General features: G+C 49.1%; 1 protein-coding gene across 11 annotated transcripts in view; it reads left to right on the forward strand.

Annotated features, from left to right (window-relative positions):
* The window catches only part of LOC119167714 (uncharacterized), a 537,665-nt gene that overhangs the window by 251,182 nt on the left and 264,487 nt on the right, over window positions 1-21,996 (forward strand). For all 11 annotated transcript variants that reach the window (XM_075865823.1, XM_075865821.1, XM_075865822.1 and 8 more), the window contains exons 14-15: window positions 14,162-14,380; window positions 14,467-14,613. In XM_075865823.1, the coding sequence (XP_075721938.1) occupies window positions 14,162-14,380; window positions 14,467-14,613 (366 nt within the window). The remainder of the gene's footprint in view (window positions 1-14,161; window positions 14,381-14,466; window positions 14,614-21,996) is intronic.

The following is a 21,996-nucleotide window of genomic DNA, read 5'->3' on the forward strand; positions in this document are numbered from 1 at the left end:
ATTAGTGCATAACAGACAAGGGCATCTTCCTTCTCTCTCGTGCTCTCTCCAGCATACGGTTGTCAAACTTGTTGCTGGGCAGTGTCTCCAGGTGCATTTACTTGTGCTTGCTTGAATTTCAAGTACGCGGTTGCGCACAAACTCCTGCCATTTATGACCGTCATCACGTATCCAATACAGAGTGATTGCCGAGTCTGTCCCCAAAACAATGTGCTCAGGACGTTTTTCAAGCGTCGTCAACAAAACAAGTAGCCACCTAATTGAGATGCAAGTAGGCATGCTATGAGCTCCAGTCTTTTGAGGGTCGATTTCTTGAGCGGCGCAATTCTCCATTTGCTGATAACAATTGTTGAGATAACTCCCTCAATCGTCTTGATGACCAGGTAGGCCACAACATCGTACGCAGCTAGACTGGCGTCGGCAAATATGTGCAAACATGTCCGCTGCAAGTCGCTCACATTTGTTCGGTAGTAACGTGGTATATGTATTTCAGGCATGCGCTGAAGCTCGTCGCTCCAGGCAATCTACTTCCTTTCGATGTCTTCCGGTAGGATGTCATCCCATTGAATATTTCGCAGCCACAGCTCCTGGAATAAGATACCGGCTCGCACGGTGAAGGGAGGACAATCATCCCAAGGGGTCATAGATCCGAGCTGTTGTTTGGAGCATGGAGAGTTTGGTGACTTTCACAAACACTCGGGGCGAAAGTCAGCTCGTCTGACATGTGGTCCCAGACCAGTCCTGAAACCTTCAGCACACCGGGTAAGAACCTGAGACGCTTGGATGCTACCTCATCTCCATGAACCGCAGCCGCAAGCGCTCGCTGTTTGATGACCATTGGTGGAGCTTCATTGAGGTGGCGCTGAACATAGCGGTGTCTTTCGTGTACAGCCTCTTCCTTCGCTGTTCGCTCCAGTTGAAACATATCCACATACAGGCTTCATTTTAGACAAGCTGCGGCTGAAGGGTACGGATCTTCGCATGTCTTAAAGTGATGTTGCAGCGTAGCCGAAAGTAAGAACGGGCTGGCGGTGGTTCGAAATGGGACGCGTTTCATGCCCCATGTTTTATTGGCAGGCAATGTTTTCCCAGGCTCACGAGTATCTCAATACCACATAAATCTCAAAGCATTCATGTTTTCTGGTCTCACTCCGATTTGTAGAAAGGCTTGCTCAAGGTCTGCAACCAGGGTGACATGATAGCTGCGGAAGTTCAGCGACAGGCCGATCCGACCTGTCATGAGATTTGGTCTGGTCTCGAAGTTTTCGTTAAGACTCTTCACATTTTTTTATGATTGTTGAAGCGTCAGATACAATCCAGAGTTATCTGGGCTCTCGAACGACGGCTTGGTGCGACATGTAATAGAGTACATGGTTGTCGTTAACATTGCCTTCACCACATGTCACCATATCCGACACTTGGTACTGCCTGATCGCTTGATCATATTCGTAGAGCAAGTCTGGAGTCTTCTTGAGACAGTTGGTCAGCTGATTCAGCCTTTTCATGGCGACAACCGTGTTGTCCCTTAGCGCTGATTCAGTCTTCTATGGCAGTGCGACTTCGTAGCGCCCGTTCACCAAGGTGACAGTGCTATTGAAGTATTCTAGCATGAGACTTGTTTTTCTTGTCAGCTCCCCTTCAATAATGCCAATTGACTCTAGTATTGAAAAGTTGCTGAGCATGTCACTTGTCCTCTCCATAACTGAAGTGCCCAGCATCGCGGTTTGGGTGCAATGGCTGTCGTTCTTGCTTCCCTCAACAGGACCCGGCAGCGTCCACCCTGCAGCTGTTTCCACTGCTCTGAGCCATTTCCCCGATTTCACTGTCTGGCCAATGGTCAAATCTTACAAGTAGTCGTTTCTAATCAGCAAGCCAATGTCTTTCGGATCATCGTCGTTGCTGCAATTAGTGCATGTGTAGTCTAAAGCTTCCAATTTCTCCGATGTTTCTTTCGGTGGTTCAGGAATCGTTTGATCGCAGACGTCCGTTTCTAGCACTTCAATTTCACGCTTCTCACCCCTTTTCGTGTCCAAGAACAACTTCACTCTTCGTAATGGGCCTTCATTTTGATGTCCCTCAAAGAAGCCAATTCTAAGTCTTTCCTCTCCGACTTGCCCACAACCCAGCCTCTGTGCAGTCAGTGTGGTGATGCAGGAGCACATGAGAAGCCTGCTGGACATCAAGCCAGTGCCCTGTTCGGACGACACATAGGGCCTGCGCTGGCTTTACGATACTCTTGCAGTACACATTTGTAGACTTGTGTCGCTGGGAAGGAAATTACACCCCTACGGTGCATTGCTACTACCCATGGTGCGGAGGGCCATACCGCAACACCTTCTCCACTTTGGAAGCTAGTGCTCCACAGACACTAGCTGGAAGCTAGTGCCCCACAGACGCTAGCCTTACTTTCGATGATCAGCAGAGTTCATTCCTCCGAGGGACCAAAGCAAACAACACCGAAGGAGAAAAAGGTATTGTGGCCACATTCAACAAACTTTTGTCCTTCCTGAAAGTCGAAGTCGAGAGCCGTGAAAACCTTGCGGCATTGCAGGGTTTAGACGTAAAGCTGCCCTCGAAGTAAATTCCTAGCCCAAGACCTAAGCCCAACTCAAGTGTGCATGGCAGCAATGTGCAATCATTTGCAATGTTGCACCAGAACGTGACACCACAGGACTGCTCTTTTGTAAAACGGGCAAGCATGAAACGTCAAACTGTGATGCCGCAAAACCCCTCGAGGAGAAGAGACAGCTGCTGCGCTCGTCCGGATGATGCTCTGGGGGAACGGAACGAGGACACTCATCAAGTGCATGCAACAACAATGTTTGCTCCATCGTACCCAACGAGACCACCAGATGCTAACTCTGCCGCCACTAACACGCAAATCCGGCTGGAAACTGTCACCAAAGATGGGACTGTTCCGAAACAAACAGTTTTGCTACAAACAGCAACGGTTCATTGTAGCGGTGAAGTCTTCAAACGCTCATGTGCGGTTTATGTTCGAAGGGAGCAGTCAGTGCATGCAGGAGCTTGTGGTTCCCGAACTACCCTTTCAAATGTTTTACTGTGTCGTGATAGCATCGAGACGTAGGTGGCAGGCCCGCAAAAGCAGCAGCGTCGCCCATGGCTGACGACCTCAGGTAGGTAAATTTGTTGATAAGCGACACACACCTCTTTGTTCTTGTCAACCACCTCTTCAAACACTTCCCAAAATGGTTGGCAGTCTAAGTGCCACCCACTGAACTTCACAAGCTCGAATTTTGGGAGCTTCACCTTTGTCCTGGGCTCCTACGTATGTCTATAAGGCGCTGTCATTGCCTGCTGATGCGGTGTTCATTGGGCGACTCTTAACAGTCATTTGCTGCTGCAGGCGAGGAGGCAGGTTACGATGGAGTCTTGATACTCGCACGTCTGTTAGAACTCGTTCTCCACATCTTCATCTGTTACCAGCGGTTCTATTTCACTGTTGACAATGTTAAAATCGTTCTGCCAACTTGGATGGTCGCTTTGTTCTCATCGAGAGGTCCTGACCGACTGTCGTATTGCTTGATGAGGCAAGTTATTTGAGCACATATAGCTTTTATCTTCTTCACGAGACGTTTCATTGTAGATGCAAGTTCGTTAAATAGTTCGCTCACCTAAGTAGAATCACTTCCCTCGTTGCTGAGGCATTCAAGTTGTGGAGGCGTTGATGTGTAATAACACAGTCCACGGCGAGATAGTTCCGGGTTTCGGCACCAAGAATAGCTTCTCTACGACTAGATTACTCCGGTCGTGAAACACTAGGGAGAGAAACGACTTCAGTGATTAAAACTGAACAAACTTACAGTTGACTTTTCTTAAAGGGAACTCGAGGAGGCAAGAAAATTTGTTCACTTTATGAGAAGTTTCATTTAAGTAAAGCCCATAAATTGTATGAAATATGACTTAATTTTGAAAGCACCAACTGTGGCTGACCGAACAAAAACATTTCGAAGTATAGAATACTACTATAGTTGATTAGAAAGAAAAATGTTGCTAGTATTGCTGACTTGGAAAAAAGGAGGTAATAACAATTTGCTTGGCCTTGTCCAAGCACTTTCTCGTATAGTAGGAGTACATTGCTGAAACATTGGGCAGGAACTCTGTACCATCATCGTGTTCAAAGTAGCGCTGCAACAGGATGATGCAGCAGGCAAGACTGCTGCGCTGAGTGCAAGACTGCGCCGCAGGCCCACGGGTGGGTGTGCTCCTTCTTCTTTCCAACCAAAAGCAAAAAAAAAGAACTACTTTTGCTATTGACAGTGCCATGCTTTTATAATTAGCGTCACATATGTGGGGCCACGCTGTACATTGAAGACGCTTTACCAAATCATACCTGCCAAGTCTCCCGGATTGGCCGGGAGACTCCCGGAATTTGACCGTTTTTTTCCGGTTGTACGGTTGTCATGAAAATGTCCCAGAAATCGAAATTTCTGTACCTGATCTGGCTGCATTGACAAGAAGCAGCTAAATGCGCTCCAGGCTTTTCGAACCCATTTTATTGTAAATGAGTTTAAGAGGCGTTCATGTAAAAGTACAGTATAATCTCTGTGATGCGAAACTGCAGCAGATATGAATTCTTGATTCCTCAGCCAAATTTTACTATGTTCATTGAGCGTCAATTCGAATGTTCCTAATCGCAGCAGGTGATACGAACTTTAGTACGGGAACTGTCGATTGAAGGCAGAAAGCAACATACTCGAAGCTTCAAAACAACGCGTGCGACCGGCGCACTGCAGTGCATGCGATTGTCGTTGCCACGACCGCTGAGAACAAACCATGGTCATTCTTGACACGATTGATGTAACGGAGAACCCCGAAAGTGTGGCTCAACCAGTGAAAGCAACGCGGCTTTTCGCAAACTCTGCAGACAAACCTGCCACAGATGCTATTGTAGATGGCATAAAAGACTTGGTTCCGAAGGCACGTGCGCCAACTGCCAATTGCCGCAACCGCCGCGTACAAAACCACCATCCTGGCGATGCAATAGCGCTCTTTGAGCTCCAAGGGCATGTAGCGGTAGGTTAAAGGCAGTAAATACGCAAAAAATTGAAAAAAAGTTACAGTTTCGCCGCAAGGGCGAAGCAATAAATGCGACAGCAACAACTTGGAATATATTGCTAAGAATGGCAAGCAGATCGAAACGAGCAGCACGCTGCTCACACATGAATGACACACAAAAATGATGCCCGCAGGACGAGACCGAACTAACAGCGTTTACCACTCGTTTACCGCTCGTAACGTAACGCACTGTTTAAGGGGAGAGGCTACCCTGGAGACCGAACTTTTTTAATTTTTAAGATATCTGGATGAAACTTTCAGGGATTGTTCACTACAATAAAACTAGCACAACTGCTAAGTTTCACGAAGCTGTGTTTCTTAGTTCCAGAGTTATTGAGGTTTAACTGGGTGCTTCACATGGGTGCCTGAGGAAGAGTCGTGAGAAATCCCAGGACATAGTAGAAAGCTGAAATTCATTGTGGTCATTCCTTGATAGCTATCCCAGGGCGCTACAAAGCCGTTTTTTTTCAATTCCCCCCCCCCCCCCCAAATTTTCACGCAACTTTGAATTTGATGTAACCAGTAATGACCAGATTCATCAAAAATTAATTGTTTATTATAAATTAACAGCACCAATTTTCAAAAAAAGGAGCTTGTTACGCCCTTGCAAAGTCATTCAGGAACAGAATAAAAAAAAACGGCACACAAATCTGATGAATGGTTTTCGAGTTCTTGCTTTCCTCAGCACCACAACTAGCAAAAAAATCCGTTCTGAGAAAACAGGCCGAGAAAGTTCAAAACACGTGTTTTCTTCAAAAAGCTCCAGGACAGTAGCTAGAAGTGTCCTGGCGCACTCTTTTCTTCTTTTGCCTGGCCTCCATCTTCTCTTGGTGTCTTTTAGAATTCTTTTTTAGGCGTAAAGCGTCTTTTTCACGAGCTCGCTGGATGGCCAGATGACCTGGTTGAAGTCCAATGGAGTCCGATATCACTTGGGTTGCTTTGCAGCAGCCGGCATTGTAGCGCAGCACTGCTTCATGCAGTGCTGTTTCTACCGCGATCAAGGATGAGTGTTGTTCCTTCGGCATCAGAGACCACAGAATGGAGTGGAATGATTCTGATGCATTTTGCGTCTTCGCTCCCAGGCAGCGCTGAAGAAGCGACTTTTGTGACAGTCTTTCGTAGATAAGCAGCATAGCTGCAGCGACATAGTCCGGTAGGCTGTGTTTATGTTTTGGCTGTGGCTCACGCTTTGCCTCTGCAGCTCTATGGCGGCACCACGATTGAGCCCCCTCTGGGCAAAGTTCATGGTGAGGGTCCTGGTCAGTCGATGTGACGTGGTGATATGTTGCCATCACTGCACGCTGCATGGCTGTTAGGTCAGTTGAATTGTTTCTCAGGGCCCAACCATAATATCCTGTCAGCTTTTCAATGAGGGCTTTAGTCAGCTTCCCCTTCCCACTCAGTGGCTTATCACTTTTCTGCACAATGTTTCGAAGAGCACTTCCAATCCTTTTCTGAACATGGTTCAGACATTCTTCTTTTACAATTGGCACTAGCCCGTACACATTCTCTTCTGTGAGGGCAGCGAAGGTATGGCTGTCTCCGTCGGACACAAGAGTGGTGTACCACAGGCCATGCTTGGATACAGACCGCCCAAAGAGAGTCAAGTCTGCCTCCACTTCCATGCTTCCCGATTTTGCGTCTGTGTTTTTCTGGCAAATGTGGTGCTTCTGCCAGCTTTCGTATGCTGCATCTCCAGGTTTGGGCCCTGTTTGGCATCCAAGGCAGTGGTTTGAAAGAACTACAGCATCCAAGATGAGACCTGTAAAGAAGTCAATTACCGATCCCACTCCGATGTGTGATGTGTGAGCCCGCTTATGCCATGTGCCATCGTACACTACGGTGATGTCCTTGCAGAAGCTGGGGTCCATTTCTTCATATGTTTTGATCACTGCTGTGGCAGAATCAGCATAAAACTTCTCCAAAGCGGTGGCCTCTGGCTTCCTGAACGTCTCTTTCAAGTGCTTTTGAAAAGTCTTGTGGTGAAGACCTCTGTAAGAGACGTTCATGGCAGCCCAAAAGTCATTAAGAGCTGTTTGCCTCTTGCCTATTTGCTTTATAGCCATTATGGCGCGGACATTTACATCGAAGGCCTGCGTGTCCTTTTTGCGGGGTGATGTCCATAATTTATCGACGGTGCCACGAGAGGCGCACACCACTTCAAGTTTTGTTGCAAGTCCAAGCTTGGTGCCCTCTCGGACAGTCATAGCACTTTTCAAACATTCTTTGCACACTGTGCGGCTGAGCACGACATTAAAGATGTTCATTTGAACGAGCGAAAAATGTTCGCCCTCACTTGTCACTGCAGGTGCAAGAGCCGGCTGCATCAGTTGAAATTTCTTCTGCGTCGCCGGCGTAGACTCGAGTTCAGCGCGAACGGCGTCGCGACGTTTGCATTCGCATTGATTTTTTTCTTCGTTAGGAAACGCGTCCGCAGATGAAGCGACGGTCCACTCACGCTCGATGGCGGCACCGATTCAGCCGAACTGCTGGGTCCGGCGATATCAGAAGCACTCGGTGTCACACTGGATGGCATCGATTCGGAGCACGTGTCGAGCCCGGCGATCTCGGAAACACTCGGTGCATTTGCGGCTCCAGCCACACTCGATGTGTCGGATTCTCGACTGGCGACAGCCAACAACACAGTTCCGTCGCTGCAAGCGTCTACGCAGTCGGCACCCGCAGCAGAATAGCGGAATTTCGATGATCGTACAAGCCGCATAGCGCGCCTCCGCGCACCGGACTTCCGCACTGACTTCGGCTTCGTTGCCGGCATCGCCCGCAACAACAAAGACGAAAGGCATAGAACTAGTGCAAAAAGAAAAAAAAAAACTAAAAAATGATCGAAAAGATAGCACAAGGCGAAGAGCGGCTCGTAAGCAGACGTCTGTCGAGGCGGACGGAGCAGAGAGCAACAACGAAGCGAGCGCGCTGGACGCGCCATCGAGAGGAGCGCCCGCCCCCGCTGCTGCACAGCAGCCAATGGCGGGCACGCTTTCTCCCGCGAGATATGAATGCGCTGCTCTAGCCAATCAGCGCTCCGCATCGCATCGCGGGAAAACGCCAATAGTGTCTCAACTGTGCTGCCGATGCTATTTTGCAAGGCGGCGAACGAGAGAGAAAGAATTCGCGGTCAAAACAAGACCAAGATGGCGCGGGACGACCGCATGGTCCGGGAATGGCGCGCGCCCGAAGTTTGGTTTGATTTCGGGATTTGCGGCTGTTTTGGATGCCGCGGCGGCCTCGAAAATAGTATTTTTTTTTGCACTTTGCGGTTGAATTAGGTGCTGATAATTACAGAATAGGCAGTTTATGAGACATACTACCCAAAAATGTGGTTTTTCAAAAACCGACTTTTTCGCGATTTTTCGGTTTTCAAGGGCCGCGTCCCCCCTTAAACAAAAACAGTGCACGATACGTAATCACAGATACAGATGAGTACAAACTAACAAATGTCTCAGTTGTTATACTTCGCTGTGTATGAAAAGTGCACTGTTTTCGCAAAAGGGGCGTGTGCACAGACCGAAGTGACCTTTCTGGGCCCGGCAACTAACGCTTTCGTTTCAGTGAAAGCCGAAGGCACACGATTCCCCCACCAAAGGATAAGCCCGCGCGCACAGGCATCCATTTATGGGGCAAAGTACACGTGAGAGATAAGCACGGGTCAGTGCATCGCGAGGAGCTCGGCGCCGAGCGCGGGCGGCTTTTTTTTTTCTTTGAGTGTTCATATATATAGGTACGTGTACATATACGGTGAAGGACGGCGGTGGTGACGACCGCGAAAAAACAGCCTGGACTGTTCATATAATTGCTATCGCAATAAAAAGAGGCCAGACGCGTTTTAGCGTTCCTGTCAAAAGAATCTAGCAGTGAGCAAAGCTTTGGCCCGCGCGTTTGTGTCAGCCAGCTGCGCCGTCCCGTGCGTTCACATGGAAGACACACACGAGTTGTTTTGACAGAAATAGATTCTGCTTGTTGTGTTGATCCTTTGAGACTCTCACCTTAGTGAAAAACTCTCGTTTGTTCGACCACTCCTAGCCACTATAAGACTGCAACGCTGATGTTGGTGCTTGCATTTGAGACCCTCCTAGCACCCCCTTTTGTTTTTCGCGATGTTTCTTGTTTGTTACTGATCTTTAACACCCCCCCCCTCCCTGTTGCAGATATCTCCCGGATTCAGGATTCTTGAACTTGGGAGGTATGCCAAATAGTTTCCCATGGTATCTGTGTCTGTGTCCATGTCGTTCGCTCTTCCTTTTCGATGCCATGCGCGCACGCACAGCTTCACTGTGTGCACATGCTGTGGCTCCCGACGATGTTCAGCCTGGCATTTTTTTTTAATGCAGACAACTGTATCGTCACCACCAAGGGTTTGTCAGATTAGGCGCTGTTGGAAACTCTCCGAGACCACGGTGACGAGGGATCTTGGGCGGTTTACTCGTCACGCACCTTCGCTTGCGTCGCGCCGTGGTTTTGCAGACTTATAGCTTGATTAGCCGATTATGATCATGATTAGCCGATTGGTTTTGGCAACTGCACGACGGCATGATGAATGCAATGCAATGAAAGCGATAGCAAAATATTGTATTGTTACATGAAGTAAGGCTGGCGGCCAACTCTTTTAGATCCGATATCTCTGAACTCCTACAAAATGCTGATGTGAGCAAATATGGCTGCTCCAGGGAGAAGTACTCTTTTCACGCAGTTCCTTCACGTTGAAAGCTAGTAGCACCTTTGGCTGAAGAATCATGCCAAAGGTGCTACTAATGCAAACGATTGACACGCTGCGCACAAGGTCCTTGCTGTGAGAAAATACAGATGCCTTGGTCAAGTGGAAACTGAAGGCACGATAGTTTTGACTGTTGAGCTGCCTTCTATGTTCTTTACACATGAAGACTTGTAAGCATCTTTCGAAGTCAGTTGCACTGCACAAGGCGCTTTTTTTTTATTATACTTGTGTGACTCATGTTTCTCCACTGCTTGCCGGCTCGCCAGCAACATCACCGCTGCCTCTTCGGACGCGTAAAAGAAAGCAAAAGTACTCTTTGGTGTAAAGAAAAGCTGAAAAAAGTGCATAGAATGTAATTAGAAGTTATATACATATTTATTATCAACAAAGTACGTCTACCTGCAAGAGCTTTTTTTTTCTCCTAATAATAGATAGAACCAAATCACTATTTGCGAGCAGTTGTACTTTTATGACTTCCATAGCCAGAAATATCACTTATTTTTTATTGGGCAGTGGCATGCTTGTGCCATTGATGTGACAATCTTATATTCTCATTTTCATCACAATCAAAAAACTTTTCTGAGCTATAAACAGTCTCCTTGAGCCGATGAGGTGGTTGCGATCTCTGGAATCCATGTGTGGTCATTCTTCAGCTTGCGGAAAGAAAATCTACATCTGCACTCACAGCATGGGTGCAGGCAAAAACTTTGCCAGCAGCGCAAGTGTGCAAATTGCTGGAGCTACCGGCAATGGGAGGTGCGCATACATTGCGAATTTCGCCAAACTGCTCTTACTTTTTTCAATTCCAGAAAGAAAGGGCCGCATTTACGTTGTAAGGAACATGCTACATGCTGGCTACGCGTCACCACTGTGTTGCAGTGAACCAGGTGTTGTGTTCCGCAGGTATAGATTTCAGCAGACCACGAGACCGTTTTTCCCCCCTTTTTATTGCCATAGAAATTATATAGACACTCTCCACTGGAATTTGCCGTCGGCGTATATGTGAGTGTCGCTGTCACTCACTGTATATGTATACGTATCTATGTGAAAATGCAAGAAAGAAAAAAAAATTCTGAAAAAGACTCCCACACGTTGAATCGAACGTGGAGCCTCTGAGTCGCGAATGCGAGGCGTTAGGCACTGAGCCACCGAGGAGCACGTCCTTGAACGTTCAAATGACAAGCTATTTATATCTACCACTTACCGCTGGTTATGGGCGACTCGGCGGCGAACTTTCGTGTTTTCAGCATTACCAGCAAGATGGCGGAATGAGCGCGGCAGCGCGCGTTCTCATATCCCACGCGTACTTTACATCTCATAGTGCAGAACACCTGGTGGTGAAAATGGATGCTCGCTTACGCGCCCTTATCTCGCTGTGGGACGATCGCTCATCTTGGCTGGCGTTGGGCTTTCACTAGAACGTTTCTCTTGTAGTTACCAGGCGCACAAATGTCACTACAATCCTTGCACAGTCTCCATTTGCGAAAAGGGCACGCTTTTCAGACACAGCGAAGTAACACCTGAAACGCTTATTCGCGTTCATCTATACCTGTGATTACGTTTCGAGCGTCATTTGTGCGTGAGAAACGCAGGGCACGTTTTGATCTGCTTATCATTCGGCGCCTGACCTTCCAATTTGTTGCTATCGCATTCGTTGCCCTGCCTTTGTGGCAAAGCTGTGACTTTGTCTTGTTTTTTTTTTTTTTTTTGCACTAGAAGTGGCGAGGCTGGGGTGCTTCAGGTGCCATTAGTATGGCTATGCTACGCTGCATTGCCTTGTGGCTAATAAGGAGTGTCGTTTCCGCGGATTTGCGGCAAATCAGTATCTGGAATTAGCATATGGCACCCAAAATTCTTGAATTAACTGGAGTGGTAGTGCCCGCTGCTTCAAATTATCCATTTAGACTTCCATTGCAATATACAGGACTGCAGAAATATTTCGTGTTAAGGAAGATTTCAAAATAACCAAGTTCAAGGTAATAATGTTTTACTCTAATAATTGTAAAAAAAGTCGGTCTACTTTCATGTGAAGTTTGTCTGCAGCTGCTCAGCCATGCTAGAAACGCCGACGAAGAGTTCATTAATAAAGTCATTGGTGCTCTTGATTCGCGCACTCACTCTTGTGCACTCACTTCACATTACACTCATCAAATTCTTGCAGTAAGGCAAGCTCGTAGTTCTGATATCGCGCTTGCATTCTTGATCGAGAAAAAACAAATGCACAAGTAAACATCAAGAAGTGCTCGTATACTTAAAGAAGTCTGTGATTTTTTTGTTTTTGACGTGTGCACTTCAAGTTTTTTGGCCACAACAGCCTGTTTTTCTGCCTTTCGGTTGCCGAAAAATACCCACTTTCTTGCTTGGTGAAAAGTGCTTCCGCTTCGGCATTGCAAGCAGAGATGAACTCATCTCTGCTTCTCTGCAGTGCGAACGCCAACTTGCTTTGCGGAGGCGATAAGTAATCACCGAAAAGAAATGAACACGACTGAGAAGGCCTTCAGAGCACATTTAAAAGCGACAAAGATAAGAAAAACCCGAAGCATTGCGGCTGTCATCTTCTTTTCTGAGGAAAAGAAAGAGCTAAAAAAGAAAATTTCTTGCATTTTGTTTACTGCTCCCTCATTGTCTCAGGTTTTCTGCGCCCATGTTTCATGCTCCACAACTCCCACTCTGCTGCGCTCACCTCGTCCTTCCATGTTGTCTTTGCGCCTCGCCTCTGGGCTTGTAAACCTGCAGCGTCTATGTTTCAACAAAAAAAAGAAAAGGTTGTCCTTTCGTTTTTGCCCCCCTCCGCACAGTCGCACATCTTCTGAGAAGCGAGGAGTCCGTTTGCTGTGTCGTCTGCTTGTGTACTGCTCCGGTGGTCGCGACGGATTTCATAACGTGAGTTGGTAGTCCCGAGGTGCTGTTGATATAATGTGGAACTAAATTAGCCTTCGTTATTTTGAAAAGTTGGGTACTCTAAAGTTCGTAGTAGTGAAATAATTTTACATTAAAACTATTGGCAGTCGGTGCAGAATTTTTTAAATGTTCATTGATCTGAAAAAGTTTGTTAATATAGCGTTGATTTTATCGAGGTTTCACTGTATTGTGTTATGCAGTCGAGTTGCCCTCATTAAGATAGATGCACCTTTTCTGAAATAAATGTTCACTGGTTTTGTAATATTTTGTTTTTTTCGTGCTCATCAGAGCATAGTGCGGTCACGAATAAAATGCAGTGTAGTTTGGTGATTCACGTGGTTGCATTCATGTTTTTTGTGCACATTTGTAATATTTTCACTCTAACTACTTATTAAAATAACGAATGATCTTTACCGGTTCCTTGAGATTCGGTGTATCAAGATTTCACTGTATGTCTGTTTGTGGAGATCCTTGGTCATAATCTGCAATGCCCTCCTCTGCCTGCTTGTATGTCTGCAGCATTTCCACAGCCTGTGCCAGCGTAAGCTGTGACGGCTTCATGGGCAATTTTTCCCGCAACTCGGTGCTCCGTATTCTGTCGACATTGTCAAGTCCCCGAAGTCGCAAATGTTTTCTAACGGTTGGAGCCCTCTGACGTACTTGTATTGGCTCATTCGACAGTTGCCGACGTAACATGAATCGACATCGCTCGACCAGTACGTTGATGGGGCTCGATAACTGATGTTCGTATAGGCTGAACGTTTCGATTTACTAATCGCTTCCACTTGCTTCCATCTCGTCTTTTCCTGCTAGCTTGCTTGCCTCCAGCCCGGCTTATGTCGCGTCTGGCATTCCTGCCAGCCCCGGGCCTTAATGTGCGAAAAATACGGCATTCCTTGACCGCAAGACATCCCAGCAGAATAGCTTTTTTCCGTGGTGGCAGTTACACTTCCATCCCCGTCACTTCAAGAAGATTTGTGAAATTATTGTGCCACTGCTCCCATGGCATTGTTGCATCTCCAGAAATAGTAGTAATGGTGGCAGTCCATGCGCTGCCATCTCATAGGTGACGCCTCTTATAACGGCAGGAAGCTGGGTGAGGAACAACAGTCCATCACTAGGCCACTACATTCGCCTACTGTGCCAGAATGTTGTATAGCAAAATGCTGAATGATCAGCTGGAACAACATGTTGATGGCAAAATACTGCTATTTTTATTTTGATGGCAATCTCTTATTTATGTGTTATATCATTGAGAGGAACAACACGTTGATGGCAAAATACTGCTATTTTTATTTTGATGGCAATCTTTTATTTATGGGTTATATCATTGAGAGTGGTCCCTATACACATTATCATCCAACAGATGGCGCAACCAGTTCGCTGTTTTTTTGCTTGACGACTGATTTAGATCAAATTAGAAAGTTTGTTGAAGTGCATGCGTGTCTGCAGGTGGATGCTGGATTAAGCCATGCCGAGTGGCTGGTGGCTTTTGAGAGGGAGCTGCATCAGTGGCAGAAGTGGCAACAGCAGCAGCAGCAGCAGCTACAACGGGGCACTGGTGACCACCAGGCACTATCAGCCTCAACGCAGTCCCAAACCAGCGGAGTCATGGAAGATGTGGAACGGCTGCAGCAGCTCATTCTGGCCAATGCCAAGCTTGACAAGGAGGTTGGTCGTAGCTTACCTTAACACGTAGTGCACATAAACTAGGAACCAGTCGGCGTGTCCTCTAAGCTGTGTCTATCACCTCTTAGGTGTCCCACTACAAGCAGGTGCTGTCCCAGACTGAGGACATCCTACAGAACCTCCAGCGATCGGTCGAGGAGGAAGAGAAGCGCTGGCATGAGAAGGAGGAGGGACACAACAAGGAGCGGCTGCTCTGGCAACAGCAGCTGGCAAAGGTGGGCCACTGCTTTGCAGTTTGTTTTTATTTATTTGGCCGAACTCTTTATTTGGCCGAACTTGTGTATAGGAAACTGAAGGTCAAATTACAGCAACGCACAGGCATTGATAGCGGTGAGCACAGCATCATCAGCCGGCGATCAACTGACAAGCGGTGAATCGGGTCGTCATTTATACACTTGACATTGAATATTCTAGCGTTATCACTAGAGGTGACGCAGCTAGAGGAGTAATATGTAATCTCTATGAAGAGGGGGGCTTAATCTTAAGAAAATGATATATAAGGATTGCAAAGATTCTTGAACAATAATGCGCAGTGTGCTGAGCATACTTGACCTAGGCTTTATGGGCGAAAACCAAGTCAAAGTAAAAAAAGAAATCAAAAGAAGACAATCAGAATGAAAGTAAGAAATGCACGTGGCAAAATCACTACAGCCAACACGAACAAGAGAGTGTTCGGAAGCACACGGCCTTATTCATTAGAAACCCAATAACATGGATCGGTGAACTAAAAGGAGCACTCCTATTACGATTTAAATTATGATTTGCCTTATCTCCAAATACACTGGCCCAAAAATATCTCCGTTATGTCATCAAGTGAATGGCATGCGTTTCAGCTTTTGACTGCACAACAAAACCTAATGGGATATATGCAATTGGCAGCACGAGTCTCAGCGTACTTACCCTGAAAATTGATAAGGCCTTGCATGTAGCAGTTTAGCAACCCGTGTACATCAACAGTTGCTATCTTCAACCTCTAGCTCGCTAGACAGGTTCTTCAACTTGAAGTGAACATGACGCCGCTCGTCGAATAGGCTTGATGTTTGCTTGCACAGCGCAACTATTTCCACTGCTTGCCTATGAAATCCTTTATGCAGATAAGTATGAGGCAGTCCACGGCCAGCACCCTTTCCGCTTCAACGAAGCGATGCGATCCGACGTTGCAATCAAGACACTTCAGCATAGCGCCAAGTGAAGCCGCAACGAAAGTGCCAGGTTGACCCCGTTAGGCGCTTTTTTTTTTTTTGGCTAGTGTTGCCAGCACAAGGAGCGTTATCTGGAGTTGCAAATAATATTTGGCTTGCATGTTCTCGGGAGCTTGACTACCGATCAACAGTGTTTTCTGACCAGGCTCAAGAAGTGTTGCAGGATCCCTTTAAAAGGAGTCAAAGAAATTTTGAAAAGTAGCAGGGTATGACCTGCAGGAGAATGTAAGTAATAACCTGTAAAATATTGTCACGGTGTTTTGACGTGAATGAAGGGAGCAGATTCTAGTTCTACGATAAACTGCTTATTCGGGCCACACTTGCGGCCACGCAAAAGGAAAGTCTTATTGCAGCAAGACACTGGCACTGATAGCGGCAAACAGAGGGTCTGCCGTCGATCAACTGACAAGCGGCTAAGCGAGTCGGCATTTATACATTTGCCATAGAATATTTTAGCTTTATTGCTAGCGGCAGCGTAGGTTCCAGAATAGTCTGTAAAGTTCAAGAAGTGTGCGTAATCTTAACAAATTGATCTACTGCTGTTTCGAAGCTTCTCAAACAGAGTAGGCATGGTTTGTGCTAAATATTACGGACAGTGAAACAAGGCGATTACACAAAATAAGGCAAGAATGTGGCATTGCTCTCCTTTGAAAAAGGTATCGTCTCAATGCTTAAAAAAAAGATGAAGTTAGAGATACAATAATAAAGAAAATGAACTATAAGTACAAGCAATAAAGCACAGCAATAACAATACAGTCCTCAGGTTCGCGCATGAAATGGCTTGAGGCACACAACATGTACGACTTCAGGTTTTGCATGGCGCCATTAAGAATTTCGAATGCCGTCGGGAACAATCTCGTAGTCGAGTGGGCCGATTCGTTGAACTACTCTGTATGGTCCGAAGTACCATCGCAGAAGTTTTTCACTGAGCCCACGTCGGCGTATCGGCATCCATACCCAAGCACTGTCCCCGGGCTGATACCAACGAAGCTTCGTCGAACATTGTAACGGCGGCTGTCGATCGCCTGTTGATTCTTGATGCGCAGGCGAGCGAGTTGACGAGCTTCTTCGCGCGCTGACGGTAGGCAATGACAAGGTTCTGTTCGTCGGCGACGTTTGGAAGCATAGCGTTGAGTGTCGTTACCGGGCTCCTTTCATAGACCAATTTGTACGGCGTCATCTGCGTCGTTTCTTGGACGTTGTGGGAATCGAGAGTGCCCTCCGCTTCGTTCCCCAGCTGCCGCGCGCGCGCCGACGGCATAGCTCGGGCGCGCATAAGCACCGACATCCGCCAAGATGGCTGCCAGGGCGCCTCTTGGTCTGGGCAGTCAACCGTCGGCTCCTTCTCGCGCTGGCATGTCCGGGCACGCTACGCTGGCGCGCTGCGCGGGCCTACGTCACAACGCAGCGCCATTTCCCTCTGGGCCGTGCATGACATTCTCCTTTCTTACGAGCTATGTTGCGCCCAACGATTCGCTCGTTGCAGCAGATGCTCTCAGGCCTCCACGAGAGGTTGACGTGCTGCTTAGCAGGCGGCTTCTCGTTCGTGTGTTCGTTTTGGCCCTTGTACGGGAGTTGTCGCGCCCTAGGCAAGCGTACTTGCTCGGTCTTGCGGAGTTCCCTGTTCGGCCTGCAAGCCCGTGAGTGTCGCACTGTGCTGCATCTTGGGTTAATAAACCCGTTGTTGTTGTTATCCTGCCTCGTGCGTGGTTTCTGTGCCGTGCCAGAGAAATCGACGAACCCGGCCGCAGCATCTTCACACGCAGCGGCAGTGGAGGACGTCTGTGGGCAACTGTGGGCGCAGGCTAGCCAGATGAGGACAGAGGACGTTCGAGGACAACGAGAGACTTTTATACACACGAAGACGGACAAATGGATACACACAACATAAACTCACACAGATATACACGCGCTAACGGTCCTACGCGAAGAGAGTTATTGTTCTTGTTCATTCACTCACATTCTACGCTTGGGGCGTGAACGTTGCTCTTCACCTTGAGCTCTCTGGTAGTCAGGAGGCGCGATGCCTGGTGCTTGCGGAGTTCCTACCGAGGCGGGGCTCGGTCTAGAAGATAACCGCCAGGGCCATCCCAGTACGGTGGTCAACACCTGGGCTTGCCACCGAGAACAGCGTACCGCCGACTGCCGCGAACAGAGCTGGGACAGCGTCTCGCTCCGAGACCAGAACAGCAGCTGGCCGTGACGAACGCCGCTTCAGACCAACGTGGGTGCGAGGTGGGGCGATGCCCAGTCCAGGACGCAGCCGAGGACTTCAACGCCGGGATGAGGCCCGGACACGGAGGGTCAGAACGAGCAGCCGGGGCGTGGCCCGAACCTTTCCTTGCGTTCTGCTTTCTGGCGAGGTGGGGCGAGGCCCAGTCCAGGACGCAGCCGAGGACTTCAACTCCGGGACGAGGCCCGGACACGGAGGGTCAGAACGAGCAGCCGGGGCGTGGCCCGAACCTTTCCTTGCTCTCTGCTCTCTGGCGAGGTGGGGCGAGGCCCAGTCCAGGACGCAGCCGAGGACTTCAACGCCGGGACGAGGCCCGGACACGGAGGGTCAGAACGAGCAGCCGGGGCGTGGCCCGAACCTTTCCTTGCGTTCTGCTCTCTGGGGTGAGGTGGGGCGATGCCCAGTCCAGGAGGCACCCGAGGACTTCAACGCCGGGACGAGGCCCGGACACGGAGGGTCAGAACGAGCAGCCGGGGCGTGGCCCGAACCTTTCCTTGCGTTCTGCTCTCTGGGGTCAGCCGAGCTGTCCCCGTGGCTCGGGAGCTTTTTCACGTGGTGCGCGCACGAGCAGGCGCATGGGCGCGCTCATAGTTTTAGCGCTATCACCATCATCATGATTCCCGCGCACCTTGAATTACTAAATCGGCCCCGCACACCGATTTTTCTACGTCAAAGCATGACGCACACTCTCCAGGGCAGCGTTTTATACCACATCTTCCCCCCAGTTCAAGAACAGCGAAACGCTGGGTTAAGAAGGGTCGACATGTTCATAGAGTAGACTAGAATGTTCAAGTGTCTCGCCGGCACCACAGGGCACTGTAATATACACTCAAAGATTTACCGGCATAAAAACGCACTTTGGCAGTGGTATTCTTTATCATCGCCCATCCACATGGACGGATGACAGTGAAAAAAATAAATAATAATAATAAAGGCAAAAATATGTGACAAGATTGTGCCACACCTAAAAGAATCTCTACACTTTTCAAGTGTAACTCGACTTCATGTGCCTTGAAATAACATTTCAGCTCTTAGGTTGCCATATTAAAAGCGTACAGCTGGTTTCACTTAGCTGACAATTATTCTCGGTGACTGTGGTTGTTCGTGGACCCAGGAACTCGGACGCGCAGAGCCGTGACTGTGAACACAGAAAATACATTCTCAAGTAAGACGGAGCACAACTGAAAGACATAGACAACTGACACAATACGCATAAACTGAACACATTCAACAATGATAATGCTTTTCTGTGACGATGTACCAAGAGCGTCCACACGGAATGCACGGCACCGCACGCTCGTGACCCGATGCCTAGGCCAACGACCACTCACTCATGCCGTTGCGGCGAACACAGGCGCCGGGCAGCACGATGAATTCGTCGAGTCAAGCTTGGAAGCATCGACGCCGAGTAAGTCGGGCAAACATTATGTCAGCGCGGGGAATTGGTTCCGCATGCAGTTCGAAGTCCATTGTCGTGTCGCAGTTCAGTTCGGAATCGGTCAACCAGGTTTGTACTCTTCCTCCTTTTCTTCCACGTACTAGCGCAGAACCAGAGTTCTTCCTTCCTATGTGCTTCTGTGTACCGCGGTGGTTTCTCGATGTTCATATAGATGGAGGAGTATTCAATCCAAACATCTAGGTCTGAGCGCCAGGCTACGTAGTCCAAAGCACGCCGCATCTTTCGGTTGTCTCGAAGTTCATTTTCCTCCGCATGGTACGGAGTACCATGTTTTGGGCTCACAGCGTTCCTACCTCCACTACTACTCTTGGAGTTCCGGCCCCTCTTTCTCGAATTATGGTCATCTTCTGGCTCTGTTTTAGGGTTTTTCAATGACACTCGCTTTTCGTTGGGCTCCGAAGCAAGAGTCTCAGATGCGCATGACGTGCTCTTTGTATGGCCGAAAGGTTTCAGTTGACCACTGCAGAGGCCATGCTGCTCTATACTTCCGTCACCTTCAATGCCATCACATGTCTGCTTAACACAGTCACTAGCAGATCGTGCACACAGAGCTACATCATCATGTTCTCCGATATACACTTTTTCGAGTGTGTCTGACAGACTTGTGTCAACATCATGGAGAGCTATCTCATCCTTGAGATTATTGACTTGGCCCTCTTCATTAACCTCCTTAAGCGCTACCCTATTTGCAATCTCTCGGATTTCCAAGATAGCTGTGCTGATCTCAGACAACAGCTTCTCTCCTTCCTGTCGCAAACGCACACGCTCATTGTCATTTTTGCACATATACCGCAGTTCGAAATCAATTCTCTTTTGTTCCTCATCAAAGTCTTCTTGCAACATTCGCTCTAAGTCGGCGCAAGACCACCCGACCTCCTCTCCAATACAAAGCAGTCTTTGCACGTTTACAGGCATCCTGTGTGCGACCAATTCTCGCCTGAAAGATGTTGAGTGCCGATCCTGGCAAGGCCCATGTCCGTTCCGATCGCGTGCAATTTCTCTAAATCCATCGGTTCGTCCCGCCCGTCTGGCTCTCGGCAAGAAGGTAAGGCCGATCTATCCTGGCAGGCTCGCCAAAATTTGTGGGGAAACTGTGGGCGCAGGCTAGCCAGATGAGGACAGAGGACGTTCGAGGACAACGAGAGACTTTTATACACACGAAGACGGACAAATGGATACACACAACATAAACTCACACAGATATACACGCGCTAACGGTCCTACGCGAAGAGAGTTATTGTTCTTGTTCATTCACTCACATTCTACGCTTGGGGCGTGAACGTTGCTCTTCACCTTGAGCTCTCTGGTAGTCAGGAGGCGCGATGCCTGGTGCTTGCGGAGTTCCTACCGAGGCGGGGCTCGGTCTAGAAGATAACCGCCAGGGCCATCCCAGTACGGTGGTCAACGCCTGGGCTTGCCACCGAGAACAGCGTACCGCCGACTGCCGCGAACAGAGCTGGGACAGCGTCTCGCTCCGAGACCAGAACAGCAGCTGGCCGTGACGAACGCCGCTTCAGACCAACGTGGGTGCGAGGTGGGGCGATGCCCAGTCCAGGACGCAGCCGAGGACTTCAACGCCGGGATGAGGCCCGGACACGGAGGGTCAGAACGAGCAGCCGGGGCGTGGCCCGAACCTTTCCTTGCGTTCTGCTTTCTGGCGAGGTGGGGCGAGGCCCAGTCCAGGACGCAGCCGAGGACTTCAACGCCGGGACGAGGCCCGGACACGGAGGGTCAGAACGAGCAGCCGGGGCGTGGCCCGAACCTTTCCTTGCTCTCTGCTCTCTGGCGAGGTGGGGCGAGGCCCAGTCCAGGACGCAGCCGAGGACTTCAACGCCGGGACGAGGCCCGGACACGGAGGGTCAGAACGAGCAGCCGGGGCGTGGCCCGAACCTTTCCTTGCGTTCTGCTCTCTGGGGTGAGGTGGGGCGATGCCCAGTCCAGGAGGCACCCGAGGACTTCAACGCCGGGACGAGGCCCGGACACGGAGGGTCAGAACGAGCAGCCGGGGCGTGGCCCGAACCTTTCCTTGCGTTCTGCTCTCTGGGGTCAGCCGAGCTGTCCCCGTGGCTCGGGAGCTTTTTCACGTGGTGCGCGCACGAGCACGCGCATGGGCGCGCTCATAGTTTTAGCGCTATCACCATCATCATGATTCCCGCGCACCTTGAATTACTAAATCGGCCCCGCACACCGATTTTTCTACGTCAAAGCATGACGCACACTCTCCAGGGCAGCGTTTTATACCACAACGTCGCATCCCTACACGGTTGCGCTTAGTAGATAAGCCTTGTGCAAACCTATCTCCAGATAACTGGCGCCCAACTTGGTTTCAGCATGGCTTCAGAGTAGACCCCTTCGAGGCGATCGTTTCTGTTCAATCCTGTGACGACGGACTTGATCTCGTTCGAGGCGGACGACTGCAGCAGTACGGGGTACGGCTCTCTCGGCGACCCTCTGCTTTCATTCACCGGGAGAGATCCCTTTTTCAGGGCCTCCTACAGGGATGCGAGTCGCTTGAACGAGGACCACAGTCCTAGCCAAGCCAGTAACGGGCTGTATCAGCTGTGCGAGACACACGCGCTTATGGGCCTGTCCCCAGCGCAGTCTCCGCTCGCTGGCCTTTCCCCGTCAGCAGCACGGTTGACAGCTCAAATCACCGCACCCGGTCCTTCCTACCAGGGGCACTAAGGTGTTGGCGGGAACGCGC

Source organism: Rhipicephalus microplus, chromosome 6, assembly GCF_043290135.1.
Source record: "Rhipicephalus microplus isolate Deutch F79 chromosome 6, USDA_Rmic, whole genome shotgun sequence".
Classification (NCBI taxonomy): domain Eukaryota; kingdom Metazoa; phylum Arthropoda; class Arachnida; order Ixodida; family Ixodidae; genus Rhipicephalus; species Rhipicephalus microplus.